Source organism: Pseudochaenichthys georgianus, chromosome 19 (assembly GCF_902827115.2).
Source record: "Pseudochaenichthys georgianus chromosome 19, fPseGeo1.2, whole genome shotgun sequence".
NCBI lineage: Eukaryota > Metazoa > Chordata > Actinopteri > Perciformes > Channichthyidae > Pseudochaenichthys > Pseudochaenichthys georgianus.
The window spans coordinates 21,464,297-21,482,359 of NC_047521.1; the positions used below are offsets into that span (position 1 = coordinate 21,464,297).

At 42.5% G+C, this 18,063-nt stretch overlaps 1 protein-coding gene across 1 annotated transcript in view; it reads left to right on the plus strand.

Annotated features, from left to right (window-relative positions):
• Positions 1-250: 250 nt before the first annotated feature.
• ankfn1b (ankyrin repeat and fibronectin type III domain containing 1b) overlaps positions 251-18,063 on the plus strand; it is a 123,046-nt gene continuing 105,233 nt past the window's right edge. The window contains exons 1-3 of the mRNA XM_034107132.2: positions 251-764; positions 8,548-8,729; positions 13,313-13,551. Of these exons, the coding sequence (XP_033963023.1) occupies positions 646-764; positions 8,548-8,729; positions 13,313-13,551 (540 nt within the window). The 5' untranslated portion in view covers positions 251-645. The remainder of the gene's footprint in view (positions 765-8,547; positions 8,730-13,312; positions 13,552-18,063) is intronic.

The window sequence follows — 18,063 nt, forward strand, 5'->3', positions numbered from 1 at the left end:
TGTGTCCGTGTGGTGTGTGTCCGTGTGTGTGTGTCCGTGTGTGTGTCCGTCCTCACCAGGAGTCATGTGAAAGAACCCATGCATGCATGAGAGGGAGAGCAAGCCACATAAACAACATGCGTTAATAAAAGCAGAGGGAGAGGGAGAAAGAGGGGGGTGGGCTCGGATACAAGCATCATAGCAGCTCATATTCTCCCACCAGCTCCGCTTTCTCCAGCAAACAAGAAGACAGGCGCTGAGACACCACCTGCCTCCCTCTCTCCCTCTTCAATTTCCTCTCCTCTCTCTCCACTCCTTCTTGTTTGCTCTCCAGCGGGGGGGCTTCTGCTGTGTCGATTGCAAGGCAGTTACAAACGTTACTATTTCTAGAGAGAGTGTGTGTGTGCCGTAGCTAACGATCTAAAAAGGAGAGCGGCAGGGAAAGGCAGAGCGGGGTTTGGCTTTTCTTCTGCACACTGAGTGCCGTGCACGAGACGATGGGGGAGCGCCGGGAGACTCGGACCTGCGGCTATAAATCCAGGTAGAAGCGGAAGAAGGCATAGAGAAGAGGAGCCTCGCAGAACAAAACAAACTGAAATCTTCTGGGTCACATTTAAAGGACCTAAAAGAAAGAAGGAGGAAAGAGAAGGGTGGAGGTGAGGAAAGATGGCGAGTTTTGGGAAACTCACAGACTACTTTAACCGCCGTAAGACTCAAGACGAGCTGCGTGTTGGCAGGAGCTCGCAGCGCAGCGGAAGCTACTGCTGCAGTGTGGCAGAGGCCAGGTAACCTGTGTGTGTGTGCGTGTGTGTGTGTGCACAGGTATGCCAAGCCACATGGGGGCACGGTACACTTTGTCTCTGTGGCTGTAACGTCAAGTCTCTTTGTGTTTCTCTTTGTGCAACACAATGTGCTTGTTTCCATGAGAGTACATAATATCCTTCTTTCTTTTGTATCTTTTTGTTTTAGTCACAATTTATTAATTTGCTTATTTGATATAATTGTGTAACAAATAGCATAGGAGAAGTTTATTAGGGTGAAATCCATGAAGCTAATCTTCATGGATGCATGAGCTCGTACAGATGTTTGTATACATCTGTGCACATGTGTCTGCATGCACGTGTGAGCAGCCATTATGTTACATAAGAGTGGAGGTGCAGGGGGTGAGTGCTGTCAGCCGCTGGGATGGATGCTATGGATTCTTCCCACTGACGCACCATTGACTTCTGAGGCTTTTCTATAGATAGAATCCGGCAGGGTAAAGTCGATTCGCTGCATGTTTTTAGAAGGAGAGACAAAGCGAGGGACTGAGAGCTTTTCTGGGAAGTCTCACATCCAATCCAATCCAATCCAACTTTATTTATATAGCACTTTAAAACCTCCAGACCAAAGTGCTGTACAGAGAGATACATCAAATATAAAATCACACAGCTCAGCTCACAAAACATAAAATAAATACATTTAAAATAAAAGATACAAACCAGAATAACACATGTATCATTCTGTCACTCATGTTGACACGAGGAGCTTCTCAGTGACAGTCACAACCCTACCGGTGATAACTTATTACTATCAGGGTACTGCCTAACTCAGGAGCAGATTGACAGCAGAGTTTGAAAGAGGAACAATTGTGAGTATCTAAGGATTGGAAGGTTATTTATTATTTTTTTATATTATTTTAGGACCACCTGTTCCATTATTATAGGACAGACTTTTTAAAAGGGGGAGACAGGGGATGAGTCGGAAGCAAACTTGTTTCCTCTGGGACTTACAACCTGTCCAAGGGCTGCCAGCTCTACCTCCTCATGTTCCTGTTTTCTCGTGTTGCATAATTAATCACATTTTTATAAAAATACGCAATATTGACTGGTAAAATATCCAACTCGCACTAATATTCAGTCAAGGTCAACAAACGATATTCAACAGACGTATAAAGAATTGTTGTTTGGTACAGCAAGGATACACGGTACATGACTTTGAAAGGACAATGTATTCCCCACCACAACACTGTTTATACGCAGTTCATTTGCGAAGCTGTTCACACCCTGAGAACTACACTTGCACGGCTTCGCCGAATTCTAACAAGTCCTTGCTTTGCACCCCCACGCTGCAATTAGTGTCCTAAATCCAGAAGGAGAATGTCATTTGTTTTTCTTGCCGTCAAAGGAGAAAACTTAGGCGGCGAGTTAAGAGTCCTGTGTTTCTCTTGTTGCAGGCTAAAAAGCGTTACAAAAAATAGTGTGTAATTGCTCGCAAGCTGATGTCAGATTACATAACCAGGATGAAATTCTAATAGAAAAATCTGCCACTACTCGATTTTTTCCAAATCTCATATCATTCAATCGCAGCACAAGTGTCGACGTGGGAGGACGTGTGATACAAAAAAATCACTCCGAATCCCTGCCATCACAAATCCAGCATCTCTCTCATCCCCTCGGTCTCTTTGTCTGCGTCTCTCCCACTCACTGTCTCTTTCTCACAAGCCAGCCCCTTCCTACGCCCTTCCATCTCTTCCCATCTTTTCCCTCCGTCTTTACATTTATTTTTAATCTCCTACATTTTCTCTTGAGGAGCCAGAGGGGTTTGTGTTCAGATGCCGGACCAGAAAAGGAGAGTTCTGCATCCAGTCTTTCTGACAGACTGACTCAGTCGAGGAAGTGCAACATTATATATTTCAACATTACAGTATTGCCGTACAAGTACCCATGCCACCTGCCACCTACTGGGACTAATGAATGACCTGGCGTCTTCATTTAGACTTGCATAGAGCTCACACTGTACAGTACTTCTGCCCACTGACCCTACAGACGTATCATTTCAGCTCATGCCAGTTATCATTAAGAAATATGTATAGCTTTTTAATTAGGACTTTAGTCTATATTACCTTTATGATTATCTTTGTACAATAAAACTTCTACATTTCACCTTCAATGCTATTTTGACAAAGACGTCAACACTTCTCGTTGATTGCACATGTTCCTTACCCAGCTGAGCGGTGCTGGCCTAAATAGAGGCTTAATCAGTCACTGCAGGTGTGCTCAATTGGGAGATACCATGTGTTCCAGGAGCAGGGGTGAAGCTAAACTTAATATATACAAGTCTCATTGTTTTGGGGGGTTATTTCTAGTAATTGAGTAGGATATGGTGACTCCTGTGTTATGTTGGGTTTAATTACTTGGCGTAGTTGTAGTTTTTATTAACATGAAGTTAATCAATTTGTTTAACAGTTGGTTGGTCTGGGGGAGGGGTTTTTAAGCCTCTGTCCAGCATGCCTTAGTGAGAAGATTTTTTTTTTTTATATTTTTCTCTTTCTGTTTTTAGGCTGGACGTCCAAGTTATTTTTCTTTTCATGATTTTTGAAAATAAATGCAACACATTTTCAATTTTTAGGACTTATCAACCGTAACCTTTTCTTATATATTTGACCAGCAGTTTTTTGTAACAACTGCTGGATAAGTCAACTAGGAATGGTCATTATTAATCCATAGTTCCATCAGACGTCATGTTTTTTTCCACTTTACTTTCAAACACTACACTTTAATGTCGTTCAGTTTTACTTTGAATATTCTATTATGTAAGCTCTTCTTTAATCTCCCCATATCGGACAGTTGAATTCACATTTGACAGATACTGTATGCAAATGTACTTCTAAAAGATAAATACTGTAGTTTCAGCACTTTTGTTGCAGACGTTAGGACTCAGTGCGCCCTCTTTGAGATGAAGCCACAAAGGATGGTGACAAGTCAGCCAGTCCATATTCAATTCTGAGTGATTATGAATGAGTGTTCAATGAACACGTTCATTTCAATCACTCTGTAATGTAGAGGGAAAGTCCACAATGGCTGGCCTTTGCTTCTGCCCGTCACCTGAGCTGTTCAGCTGTCAGTCGGCCGCTGACTTCTGAATCACTCAGGAGAGACGGAGGTTAACCCGTTTGCTTCAGAGGCTCGGGAATAAAATGCTTTAAAAGCTTCTGTTATAGTTCAGTTTGATCTTTAAGAATATCCAGGATTCTCTTAGTAAAGAAGGTGAAGTCTCAAGAAGTATGGACGAATCATTTGAAACACGTACAAGAAGAGAAATGGCGATTCGGCACTTAAAACTCAGTGAGAAGTCATTAACATTCAATACGATTTTTTTATGAACGGCTCACTTGCAATTACTATTCAACCAATATTTTGCACATAAATGCAAAGATTACCAAAGATGAAAGAGAGGATGTTTAAGATTGGATTGAGAAAATTATAGAAATAGTCTGATTCGTTTCAGTCTGGGTTAAATCTTGAAATGCTTTAATCATACAACTGCTTTTTGAACCAATTGTAGTTTAATAAAACCTAAGTGGGTATGCGAGTCAAATGGTGTGTGTGTGTGTGTGTTACTACTAGTTGATTCAGCACCTCGGATAGTTCTCACTTCAGCAGCACCCTCACACAGCATGGCGGTTGGTCATTTTTCAACAGTTGCCGTGTTGACGGCGCTGAGCCGAGAAGTCGAGGGTTCACATGAGATTCTTTCAAACTGCTGAACATCCGTTTCCCACCTGGACGTGTTTGGGGTTTCCATCTGCATGTGCTATTATTCAGATCAACATCCTGTTTCTGCAAGTGTTTTCACACACACTGATTTTTCACACATCACCATGACACCATCATCCTATAATCCTTCTGCTGTCGCTCCCATTCCTGCTCTTCAGTACCCCATTGTGTATTCTTATTCTGAAGGAGAAATCAGCAACAATAAAAGGAGTTTTCTCCCTCGACTGCAGCACCAGAGAAAATACACTCGGCAACACATGCAAAGCAAGAGCTTAAGGAACACTTGATGCTTACACCTCCTCTCCTTTCTCTCCTCCTTCCTTCCTTCCTTCTTTCCTTTCGTTTTCTTTTCTTTCCTTTTCTTTTCCTCTTCTTTCCCTTTTCCTTTTCCTTATATTTTTCTTCCCCTTTCTTTTCTTTTTCTTTCCTTCCCTATACTTCCTCTTCTCTCCTCTTCTCTTCTCCTCCTCTCCTCTCCTCTCCTCTCCTCTCTTATAATTCACTCTCCTCTCCTATCCTCTCCTCACCCCTTATCATTCACTCTCCTCTCCTCTTATCCTTCACTCTCCTCTCCTCTCTTCACTTCTCCTCTTATCCTTCACTCTCCTCTCATCTCATCTCCTCTCCTCTCCCCTTATCATTCACTCTCCTCTCCTCTCCTCTCCCCTTATCCTTCACTCTCCTCTCCTCTCATCATTCACTCTCCTCTCCTCTCTTCACTTCTCCTCTTATCCTTCACTCTCCTCTCCTCTCCTCTCCTCCCCCTGTATTTGTAGACAGAGTCGCTTAGCAACAGGTTTGTAGGGTGAGTGAGGCCCAAATTGTCAGCATGGCCTGGGCCGGCTGTTCAGCCCAGTGTGTTATCCTCATAATGTGCTGCTAGGGGGCCAACTGTGTGTGTGTGTGTGTGTGTGTGTGTGTGTGTGTGTGTGTGTGCGCGCGCGTGCGTGCAACAGAACACGTGTGTATGTGTTTACCGGTGGATTTTCTTTATCTAATGCCAACTGTGTGTGTGTGTGTGTGTGTGTGTGTGTGTGTGTGTGTGTGTGTGTGTGTGTGTGTGTGTACATGTGTGTGTGCTTCAGGCAAATGTTGTGTTCATGCAAGTCAGTATGGATTTCTGAGGAGTGGGAGACCTGCCTGTTTCTATTACCATCAAAGTGTGTGTGTGAGGCCTGCATGTATACCACTATCAGCTCTTCCTCTGATATTCTGCAAACCAAAAGCATTTTCATCATCACACCATCCCTGGTCCTCCGCGTTGAATCCCATGCAGGGAGTCTCTGAACCCAGGTCAAATATCCACGACTGCATCACCGTCTCTACGGGGGTTATTTTACGAGCTGACAGCGAAGAAAATGTCAGTACTTTATTTCTTGGGCCTGCGGATGTGCTGACTTAGTGTCAGTTTACCTGATAGCTCCCAAGTGATAAACAGCCCTGGGCCTGGAGAGCTGGAGCCTTACACACCAACACATGAAGAGTTTTACTCAAGAGTGCTTGTCTGTAAAATGAGAAAGCTGGCATGTGTAGTGAAGATACAACTGAATAATGCCTCATCATTTGATTATTTAAAAGTGTAAAGTCAAGCATTTAATAATTAGAGTTCATCAATAAATATGAATTATAGCCAAATATGGCCTATTCGCTAATATCAAGCCATAATAGTTTGTATATGTATTAAATGAAGTAGGATACAAAAAAAAGTTATCATATCCCAATTGCAAAATGAGTCAAATCATTATCATCACTTTTTAAATAGTTCCACTGTAGATTATATGATTCCATGGTGGATCAAAGGATAAGAAAATGGTCAGTTTTACATCAGGTAATGTTGATTTGATGATATCTGCTGGGTTAACACGACTTCTTATTGCCACAGTTAACAGGATGCCGGCTTTCGTCACATTGAAGCGAAGATGCCCTGTTTACACTCTTCATACCAAACCTAAGATTGTTTTCTTGTAGCTCCGACTTCATATTTAATGTCATAAAAGATGCATCAATCGCTAGCGGATATCCTATCATTTAAAATGTGTACGTTTTCTTAAAATGAAAGGAAATCACACTTTGAATTATTAAGATCATGATCAAGAGAACCGGAAAATGTGGATTGTGAGAGAACAAAGGAGAACACATGAAGACAGAGAGTTTAAAACTCATACAAAAAAGTGTCCAGACACACATGCATTCTCTTCATACAGATGCTCTGATCATTGCACACGTCTGTCAGCTTTAAGGGCTGTTTTACCGTGTCCTAATCTGACACCGATGAAGTCAAAAATCAAAGTGACAAAAATAGATTTATTTTAACATCAGCGTGCCATTTTTTTTAATCTCCCTCCATCTCACTGAAACCGTCAGCACACAGCAGCCTGGGGGGCCTTAGCTCGCATGTCCTTGTCAGATTTCCAACCTGAGTGTGTGTTTTCTGCACCAAACCTGTCCCAAAAGAGTCTGGACGTCAGACATCTTCTACTCCTGCCAGACTGGATTGAATCACATCAAGCTGATCAGAGGCTGCGTTGCAGAGGGATCCGCTCCTCTGATTCAGTATTGTTCTTTTCACGCCTTATCTCTGTTCTATTATATACCAGACACAAAGATATCTGTCATATTTATCACATCTGTTGTAGGGTATTGTTCTATGTGACAGCTACTTGAAAGAAACTAAGAATGCTGCTTGTATTTCACTTGCAGTAATGATTACAAAAAACAGCCTTGTGTGTCTATTTTAAAGCACATTGTTATACAGAACAACTTCAAGTCTTATCATCGATCTATGTTGATGTTTTACTGCGTGGTGACTTGTCATCAATTTGCCTTTTAGTCGATATTGTGATTGTGGCTAGTGATTGTTGTCCCGGCGTAGCATCATCGCTATAAAGAAAGCAATTAATGTCGGTTGTGTTCCAAATGGCCTCAAGCTTGATTATGCTGAGGTCAAAGCAATTTCACTATTGATCAGTGCAGCTGCTCTCTTGAGGCTCATTAACAGATTAAATGTGTGTGTGTGTGTGTGTGTGTGTGTGTGTGTGTGTGTGTGTGTCGTTTGAAATGTATCGATTCCGGTTTTGCTTATCGATTCCGGTTCTTATCGATTCCCCGTTTCGATTCCATAATTGTAAAAGAAAGAGGTCAAACGTTTAGATAACAAAAATATCTTTATTCTTTTAAGCTTTAACTGAATTTTTTACAAATAAAAAATATACATGCAATACAATACTGTCTACGGGAGGGCGGGGGGAGCCTCGCTGCGGGGCAACTGTGGACCTCTGTCGCCTGTCAGCGCAACTTACATGATGCCGTTAAGGGCGGTGCCACACGGGGAGGTTTTAAAGGATGAACAGTCTTAAAGCAGATGCTGTGTAAACATTGTTTGTCGTGCTGTAAACATTCCTCCTGTTCAAACTGACCATTAGAATACGATACGTTGAGATAAGATACAATACCTTATGATATCAAACGATAAGATATGATGCTGTCAGATCAAGTCTTGCATTAGAGCAGATCCATTTGCAATAAAACAAATAACTAAATACTTGGACAAGAAACAAAGGAACAGACATTCATCAAAACATTACAATATTTTCAGGACCCTTTAACGTACATTCAATTAAAACATATTTCCTTTTATGATTTACTTTTCCACAAAAGAGTTCTTCAATTTATCATGGGTCCAATTCATATTTTCTGTTCAGGACATGGTTAGGTTCGGAGACAGGCAAGCCTCAAAGTATTTGTATCGCCAGCTGATTGATATATATTCAGTCTTTGAACAGATTTTCATTTAGTGGAGTAGTCTTGTTACTAAAGCGTTAAACACTTGTCATGTAGTATTGCAATACTGTCGAACACTCACATCATAGGTGTGAAGAGCCCAGAAAGTCTTAAGGCGGCGGGGTTAGAAACATTTCTTAATGTGTTTCCAGTGATGGGGAGGCTTCCATTTTACATTTGCACATGCTTTTATTGTGTTAATCACTAAAACGATATTTTATGTAATCTAATATTTATGTCTACCAATCAGGTCGCTGGAGAGGAAGCTGCAGAGACCCATACTGGCGAAGTCCCGTACTCTTCCCAGCATCCCTCAGTCTCCTACAGTCTCCAGGGTCCATCGCGCTGATCTGATTGGTGGAAGTCCTCCTCGCAGGAAGAACCCGCCCCCTGACGCCAGCCACCCGAAGGCCTGCACGTTACCACCTGCAGGTAGAGAGAAAACTGAAAGCAATCAACTACAGTATTTTCTTTTTGTGTTAAGAAAACATCACCAGGAGATTTTGTAGAATCCCCCATCTGTGCCATCTCCTCGTTTTGTTTCTTCCTTCCTGTCTTCACATTATGTCTCTGACAAATCGCTAATCTGATTCCAACAAAGCCTGGGTGAATTCAATCAAACAATCCCCCCGCAATGCACTTCACACAATGATGGTGTTGTTTCTCAAAACCTTCCCTTTCATTCTAAAAAAACGTCTTTCTGCCAGGCGCAATTGGACCGTTTAGCTTTAGCAGCCGGTTCTCGTTCATTCACCAACAACCACTTTAGGTCTTCATAGCAAGAGTCCCAGAAGAGGCCAGAAGATGATACATGACCTCTTAATCGTTCATTTGTGTGCCACTTGAGCTATATATCAGATAAGTGTGTCACGCTGGGCATACAGTACGAGCTAAAAGAGGCCACTACAGCTTGAACTAAACACTCAGACATGTCAAACATTCCCTTTGATATTTGAAGAGAGCACAATATACCTCTGCAAGAGACTATTTTTTCTTTCTCTTTTGCTTGAATATCAAACACAATCCCTTCACTGGGAAAACTGACACCGAGAATCTGTGAGCGCTCACCTGTTTGAAATGTCAGCGTACCGGTTGATTTTTCCATGGATCAAAAAAGCAATGTATGGTGATGTTATGTAAAACGAAACAACAGAGTACAACACAAACTCTGAATGAACGTATGTTTCTCATAAAAACTAAATATTAGAACCACATATTTGTCAACCATTCATCTGAACATTTCCTCACCATACGCTGCTAGAGCCTGTGACCTACATACAGTATGTGTTAATACATTCATCATTTTCTCACTGGATAATTAAAGTTCAGTTGATTCTGATTCCAGCAGCCCTCACACGTTTCCTAAGTGGGTCATTTGTAAAGCAATCTTCTCTGCAAGCCTTTTACAACATCCGAGACACGGGCAGCATCCGCAACTATCAGCGAGCCTTCACGTCAGACATCCTGGTTCCCATGCTCTGACAGACACAGCGGTAAACAGCCGCCTGCCACTGCTGATTCACGTCACACAGCGGCTGACTTTGAGTGAAGCTCCCCTCCGGCACCAGAGGGAAGAGGATTGCCACATTTCAATTGTCGGGGATACGGGAAAGTGCTGCGTTATGATCCTCCTCATGTTTAATGCAGGAGGAGCTGAATCCCCACGGTTCCCTCTGCAGCAAAGGATCCGTGTAACTTTACAAAGACAGAAAAGAAACCAAAACAAATCTGAAGAACTTAAAATAGGAAGCCTTCCACTTGAAATAAACAAAAAACCCTCTGGATTCACAAAGACAGCGACGCAAGACGTACACACTTAGAAATAATCTCAGCTAAGCACAAAGTTTTCAAAACAACGACAGAAGCCTCTTTCCGTGCTAACCCCGAGCCAACATGTTGTGGTGCCGTAAGGAGGCACGGATGCAAATGAAGTCGAAAAGGCTTTCTGCAATGTCACTGCCGATGGGTATGATGAGAGGAAGAGCAGGAAGGGAGAACAGGAGGGCGGTGATTGTCTGCAGACTGGCACATGTTCAATCCTGGAGCACAGGGAACAAACAAGCATGAACCTGGGTAACAAACAACAAACAAGGACAACACTTCTCAAAAGAGACTATCGCCTGGCCTACCACTGTGACTGGAAGTGCCAATTTGGAGAAGAAGGGCCGTTGTTGATGTTCCGGAGAGGTGATGACGTACATGCAGACAGGTGTTTTGGAAGGGCAGCGTCCAGAAAAACAGCAAGATGGGAACAGGACACACACACACACACGCACATACACAGAGACATAGAGGGGACGTGGAAGACACAGGAAGGGAGGGACAGGGGGCAGACCAGGCAGCATAACACTTTTTTGGGCCAGATTGGACAATGGTGAAAGAGGGAGATAGAGGGGAAGACCTTTCACTTCATTTGTATTTGTTCCGTTCATGGTATGCACAACTTAATGTATAATAATTGTTTACAAAACATGTCTCTATAAACACATCATTGACCGAAAAGGAGAAGAAAATAATCTTATATTACCTGCCCCTTTCTAAAAAAAGTAAATAGAAATAGATGGTCTGTCCTTCATATTTTCTTATTCACAGCCAAGCATAACAGTATCGTAGGAAAATAAGAGAAACATACTTGACGGTTAACGGAAAGAAACAAAACAGAAAACAACAACACCAAAACATCACATGAACAAGGAAGAGTGCAAGTCCTCATCATGTGTAAAGGGAGTGAGAGATTTCTCTGAATTTGGAACCAAAGGACACATTGATTATAGTTTGGTGGTCAAAGGTCAAGGCCACAGCAACATCACTAAACACATTCGAGCCATAACTAAATGCTTATTATGGTAATGTGGACAATTTCAGACGCATGCAATGATGTCACTTTGTAAAGGCATGGATTAATGAACTGGTTGCTGACCACTAAGGGACGTCTGCGGGCGACTTTGCCTTTTGTTTAGTTTCAGTTGATCATAAGCCCTTAATAAGTGCTTGTTCAAGTGAGTTAATAACAGTTAAAGAGGAATAAAACCCTCCTTCCCATCCTCGTGCCAACTCTCTTTACCTTCCACGATTATGTGAATGTCCTCCTTAACCTCGGCCCTCTCTGCTTTAAACCAATAGATCTCTGCTATTACTCCTCTTAACGACCGCTTAATGACATTCACTCCGATTGGTTTATTTAGTGCTTCTATTTGATGTCCTTACTTCATGTCTGACTGTCTGAGTGTGCGTCCCTCCGCCTGTTTCCCCTCGCCCTACTGCGGCTCCGCTGCAAATATCAAATCGAGGGAGACGGTCTCACGTGGCCCCTTGTTGCCTAGCAACCACTGTCATCGACCATTATATAGCCTCTCCCCGTCTACCCCTCTTTCTTTCTCTTAATCTCCCCAGTAGTGCTGAGAAACTTTTCTTAAATTCAAGTTGTTTAATATCCCAGCTGCATTTCATGGATTGAAGCAGCATCCCCTATTAGTGACAAGTGTGCCTCCGAGCTACTTTGGGAACTCTTCCCTGGGCATTTAGTTTCAGTATAATTTGGCTCAGATGCATTTTTGGCTGCGGCTCAGGAAGTGGAACTGATACGTTAATACTTAACACTCTGAAGATCATTCATAAGCACTCGCAAAGACAGTCACTGCAGAAAGACCTGCTGCTGAAAGCTTTTAATAAGAGCTTTTATTATAAGGCGATTTGCTTAATGTAAATGTGCCTTTCCAAAGAGATCAGACAAAACATTGGATAGTCATTTCAAGGCTTGGTGGGTAAGGCTCCAACATATTTTGCTGTCTCCACACCTTGAATTTAACGAAGACATTTTCTTTTCTTTTTTTCGGTTAACTAATCTATGATCCAACTGTAAAAAAAAAACAATCATTTTTATGATGTGTTTTCATCAGCAGTGTTGTGAAAAAAAGGATGTGGCGTCAAATTAAGATCAGTGGTATGTAAATGTGAAAATTAGTCAAAAAATAAATTCTGTCTATTAATTATCTAAAACGTAAATGTTAACTTGAAATTGTAAGGAACTAAATTAACACAAAGTTAATAATATTTAACAAGTACATCTCGAGTTACCTAGGCAGCATTAGTCATATACAGTTTAACGAGTTATCCTACTATTTTTGCATAAAATAACCATTCTCAGGTCCTTGCTGCAGCTAACCATTAACAGTTTATCTAACGTCAGTTATTTGTGTTATAGTGTAATACGATTGAGATGGAAGCTTGTATACATTTTTACAGATCCATGATTTTCTTAGCTTATTTTTTCATTTTACACATTTTAATTCCACCTTGCGTTATTTCAATTCCTTTTAGAAGTACAAGTGAGCGTACTTCAATAGACCTGTTCTCAAAGACCTTTAACTTGACCCTTCTTTCACTGTAAATTGCTTGTCAGATTTCCCTCACCTTGATGAACAGAGCCAGTGTTGCCTACCCAGCATGCCTCAGGTAGGTAACTGAAGGACCAGTAAGTGTTTTATGATTGCTGTTAGTCAGGTGTTGGCCGCTGACAGGGGCGTCTGACAAATATCAAACGCAGAGCAATGGAAGTCCGCTGTGATTATTGCAGCGCAGCTCCGTTCTGACGGCACACATTCATCTCCGCGTGGCTGCGAGAGCTCAGACTTGATGTGAGAGGTGGAGGAAAACGCCACTCTCCCTGCAAATGTGTCCCTCCCTCATTTTTACATCACTTCTCTGGAGCGTACGGAATGATAATGAAGTTGTTAAGGAGGCCGGCTAAGAATAATATGTAGGTGTAAAAGCACCATAAAGGGAAGCTTGAAGACGTTCCGGAAATGTTTTATGGAAGCAATCAGCGGAGGACGTTCCACAATTAGTGGAATAAGTTTGCAATAATTACCTTGTAGAAATAAATATTCATTATCAGTCCAATCTGTCTCCCTCTCATTATCTCCGACATGCCTTTCTTCTTCGCTCGTTTCCTTCTTGATTGTTCTCTAATCTTGTCTTTTGTTTTCTTCCCCCTCCCGGCTACTTTTCTTCAGCGGAGCTTTGGCGTTTGGAGGACGACATGGAGGGCGAAGATGAGCCCGAGAACGGGGGGTGCACCCAGGTTCGCCCTCGCTCCCAGTCGCCCTTTTCCCACTTCCGGGCGCGAGCTGCTTACCTCCGCAAGAGCGTCTCAGCAGACGACAACCTGGACATGGGCGACGACTTCAGCCCCGCCCCCCCAGTGGAGGTCAAGCCGAGCCGTAGCAACAAGGGCAAGCTGAAGAGGAACTTCGTAAGTCCCTTTTTTCCCTTCGTTTTGTGGCTGAAAGACTTTTTTAATCCCAAAAAAAGAAAAATCATCTTCAATTTCCCACATCGCATACAAGGGTTCGTTCTGCACGCGTACACAATGCCCTCTGCTCTCTTGGTTGGATTGAAAGTGATTCTTTAGAGCAGGGGTCACCAACCTTTTTTAGGATGAGAGCTACTTTCAATTTGGGGGTGGACCTCACATATTCTCGGGGGGTCCCAAGATTTGAAGTGAAACGCATCAATCTGGTGCACTTTGAGCACAACATGAATTTATGGATACAGCTCTCAACACTCATATGAAAGGGAGCTGTATAATCCAAACATCTTTTAGAATATGATCACAACCAATAACAAATCATTTAAACTTGTTATTCTTATCTTATGTTACCTAGTTACAGTAGCATTCTTTCTTTTAATTTATGCATTTGACTAACACCAAGAATTGTTGTTATAACTCCAGTGGATTTGGGGGGGGGGGGGCAGTGATGCCAGACTTGGGCAGCAGGCTGGCTGAAGATGCATGAAAGATTAAAGAGCTCTAGATTGTCCCCTGGTCACTGGAGCAGGTAACTGGAGACCTCATTACCAGCCTCAACTTTGTAATTGATTCTCCGGTGTCTCCGCTGCAACAGGACACCGGCACAGTGAGGGGATAGTCTGGGGGGAAAGTTTGTATCTATAGCAAAGTGCTGGATGGGGATGCTGTCTGAAATGTAGCTGAAAAGATATTGCACTGTGTTTGAGATGTTATGTTGGGAAACAAGCAGTTGAAAGACTTTGGATTGGTGTTGGAGATTGAAAGGAGTTGCCATTCATCATCATCAGCACGTTGTGGGTCAGACCTGAGGATCCGTCACTAAACTGAAGAGATGGGAGCTCTTCGTCACACTTGTGTCGGTGCGATGGAGACAGCACTCGACCTGATGACCTGCCGCGTGTGTTTTGGGGTGAGAAGACATCCTGTATTCCTGTTGTCGAAAAAGCATTGTTTCCGTGGTGCAATACAACCAGCAGTTACCTCTCTTACACAATATGACACATTTGGTAAATGCTTTGCAGCGTCCCTTTTCTGCAGCCCAGCAGGGACAGCCATTTCACCAGCCAGCCAGGACAACTGACAGAAATAAAAACACATCAAACATGAAAAAGATGGGTTATATACTCTGAGGTAGCTGTGTTCAGGTTTCTTTCCCCTTAACGGCGTATTCTTTCATATTTGAGGCACTATTTAGACATGTTTTCCACCATAGGAAAGATTTATGCTGCCTGTCGTCTCGTTTGTTCTTTCTTTTTGCAAAAGCAGCATTGTTGTTTGTGAATGCAAGGAAAATACTTTCACTTTGACCTATTGATGATTCACCTTTTACGAGGGGACAAAATGAACGGTTATGGCTCGATGAATTTAACTCTGGAGGTCGACACAGCAGAGCGTCAGTGCGTCAATATCAGGACGATGATGCAGCAGAAATCATAATGAGATGCACTGAAGGGTGTGTGTGCCAAAGATAAAGAGAGGATCAACCCACATGTTTGTAAGACTGCCAAACTATGCATTATGCGGATAGTTAATGATCTAATCTCAAAGTTTCATCTCATCCCCAGCTTTTAGTGTAAACACTGTTTTGAAGGCCACTCCTCTCTCGCTATTAATAGCATTTGTGATCTATGGAACTGCTTCATCCGGCAAACACAACACCAGCTAATCCTACATACTCAAACAAGGGTGTGTGTATGTGCGGTGTGTGTGTGTGTGTGTGGATGTATGTAACTATATTGAGCCAGTATTGTCTCCTGTACGATGCTTCCTGCAGAACAGCTGGAGTTTGTCGCCTAATAACGTCATGCAGTTTTACTCGAGTCTCACCTCCTTTCTCCGTGTTCGTTTGACATCTGGAAACTGATCTGAAGTCAGTCAGATCATACTTCAGATGGTGATAAATAACACCTTTGAAAAATAGACTTCTTCCAGGGACCGAGCGTGTAGGCCCAAATCTCAGTGAGCTGTTTCCGTCTCAAATGTACGATAAAAACATTGCGAGTGTATTGCACTCATCAACAATGTTTTAATCTCTTGACATAGTGCAGCTTAATCAGTTTGGATTCATTTAATATCCAGTGTCCACAACTGTGAAATCTGTTTACCTCCATAAATATGTTGTGTGCGTTATTTATGTGTCACTCTGTGTTACGCAGCTGGGGCCGAGTAAGCTCATAATCAAAGTGCGGAGCGTATCGTCCTGTTGATTGAAAAGCTGTAACGACACAACACTTTGCTCAGGCTGATTCGCAGCCCTTCAGCCTGACACACACTCTGCTTGCGAGAAGACTCACAACGCTTTTATTATCGGAAACAAGGGGAGTCAATGTTCCTCCAATTTCCTCTTAAAATAAAGGGAATGGAAATAGTTGTTTATCTCCAGCTCGGATTTACTCAGAAACCAACAGGAAACACAGGATGAATTACAAACAGGTCATGTACATGGATACGCACGCACACACGCACACGCACGCACGCACGCAGGGCTCTTTATTCAGCACTGGCAGGACACTCAGTGGTACCCAGTGCCTCCGATGGCGGATGACATTCAGCACGTTGCTTTGGTCAAAGGGACTCAAGGTCTACTGGATTGGTTTAAGAGTCACCGTTGCCTGTTGCTACACCCCGGTTTGACATCTGCTGTCAGGAAACAGGCACACTGTGTTCTGCTCAGGCGCAATCATACATACGCATGCACATCACACAAGCCACAGGACATCCCGCGTGAAAAACACATGTATTGAAATTGACGAGGTTTGAATAGGAGATAATAGGAAGCGAGACACTCTGCCGTCTTATCTGTAATAGCGGCACACTTCTTTCATTCCCCTGAGGTACTGTATGCACTGCAGGGACCTATATAAAGATCTCTATGAGCAGATACTACAGGATCTATTGTGCCTGTATGGAGAACGAAGATGTTCCTTTAGTTGTCTGGTGCCTTTGAAAGCAAGAGAGGAGCATTATTACAGTTTGAAATGGGCTCTGTGCTCGACAGCAGTTAAGTTGCTTCTTTCCCATCTGTTTCATCAAGTGTTGCGCTCCAGCCTAAACCCCCTTGGATGCAATGTGTTGATTCTGCAATGAATCATGGGGCTTTATATTAGCTGTCACTGCCATCTGATGCGTCGTAAGATGGCACCCAAACCTCTTGTTACATCTCAAAAGATAAAGTCAGACCAAAAACATAATCATAAGTTAATGTTTCATGCATATGTTTCAGCATTAGTGAGCTTTTCAGAGCGGGTTAGAAGGCGTGTGAGCTTCTGTTAAAGCTGGGCAATATGTCTATTTTTTTGATGATATGAGAGAAGAATTGTCTTAGATTTTGGATATCTTAAAGGTAGGGTAGGTAATTCACTTCAGAAACACTTTGTTATATTCCATGGAATGTTCTTAACATCCCGATGGGAATGAATATATTAAATGCTTTGGCAATAAATACATACAAAAATATTTCATCTGAGGAAGCCGTGGCGCTGTAAAAAGCACGACGAATCATCTGAGCCGGCTGATCAAAAATAAGTGGATGGCCTACCTGCCTGTCAGCCTTCCATCTCGTGCACAAACGTATCTCGTGCCCTCATTGGTCATGTGCGCGTTCGTGTCTGAAGGAAGGGGCAGATTTTTTTCGGCTGCGTACTTTCAAATTCTAGCGCACTCGAGCTGGTTTCTCCATTCTTCTCCATTCTACCTTTAATATTGCATAAGTATTATCGTTTCCTGATGTTAAAGGCACACATATTGTGATAGTGATTTTCTCCATATGGGCCAGCCCTAGTGTACAGTAAGTACGCAGACCAACATGTTTACATGCTTTCATATTCAACAAGGTCTTTATTTTTCTCATACTGCCTTAGCACCTCTTTTCATCCACTGTCTGAAAGCAGAGCCGAGTCTGCTCTGATTGGTTAGTTGATTTGTCAACCGCTTTAAGATGTCCCGCCCCTTAGTCACGTACAATGTGTCGGAGCGCTAGCCAATAGAAGCGCAAGTATTACACAGTGATGTCACCATGTTGAGGAAGTAAACAAAGGAGTCTCATCGAGGTGTTGGGGAGAGCAACTCCCTTTGGAGGGAACATTGATATTTGAGCCTGCAGACCATTTACATGCACACAAACCCAATAATAAGGCCTCTTTTTAAATGTAAATACATTATTAGAAAGTCTGTTAAACGCCAGGTCTTTTTGCTGTCCTAATTTGATTATATTTTAATTCGATTCAATTTATTTTACAATGATAATAAATGCTTCCTCTCCAATATGTTTCCGCCTGGATGCATTAGAGATTATATAATGAAAAACGACCACTTAAAACTGTAATCATTCTTCTAGAGAGGTGTGTGTGTGTGTGTGTGTGTGTGTGTGTGTGTGTGTGTGTGTGTGTGTGTGTGTGTGTGTGTGTGTGTGTGTGTGTGTGTGTGTGTGTGTGTGTGTGTGTGTGTGTGTGTGTG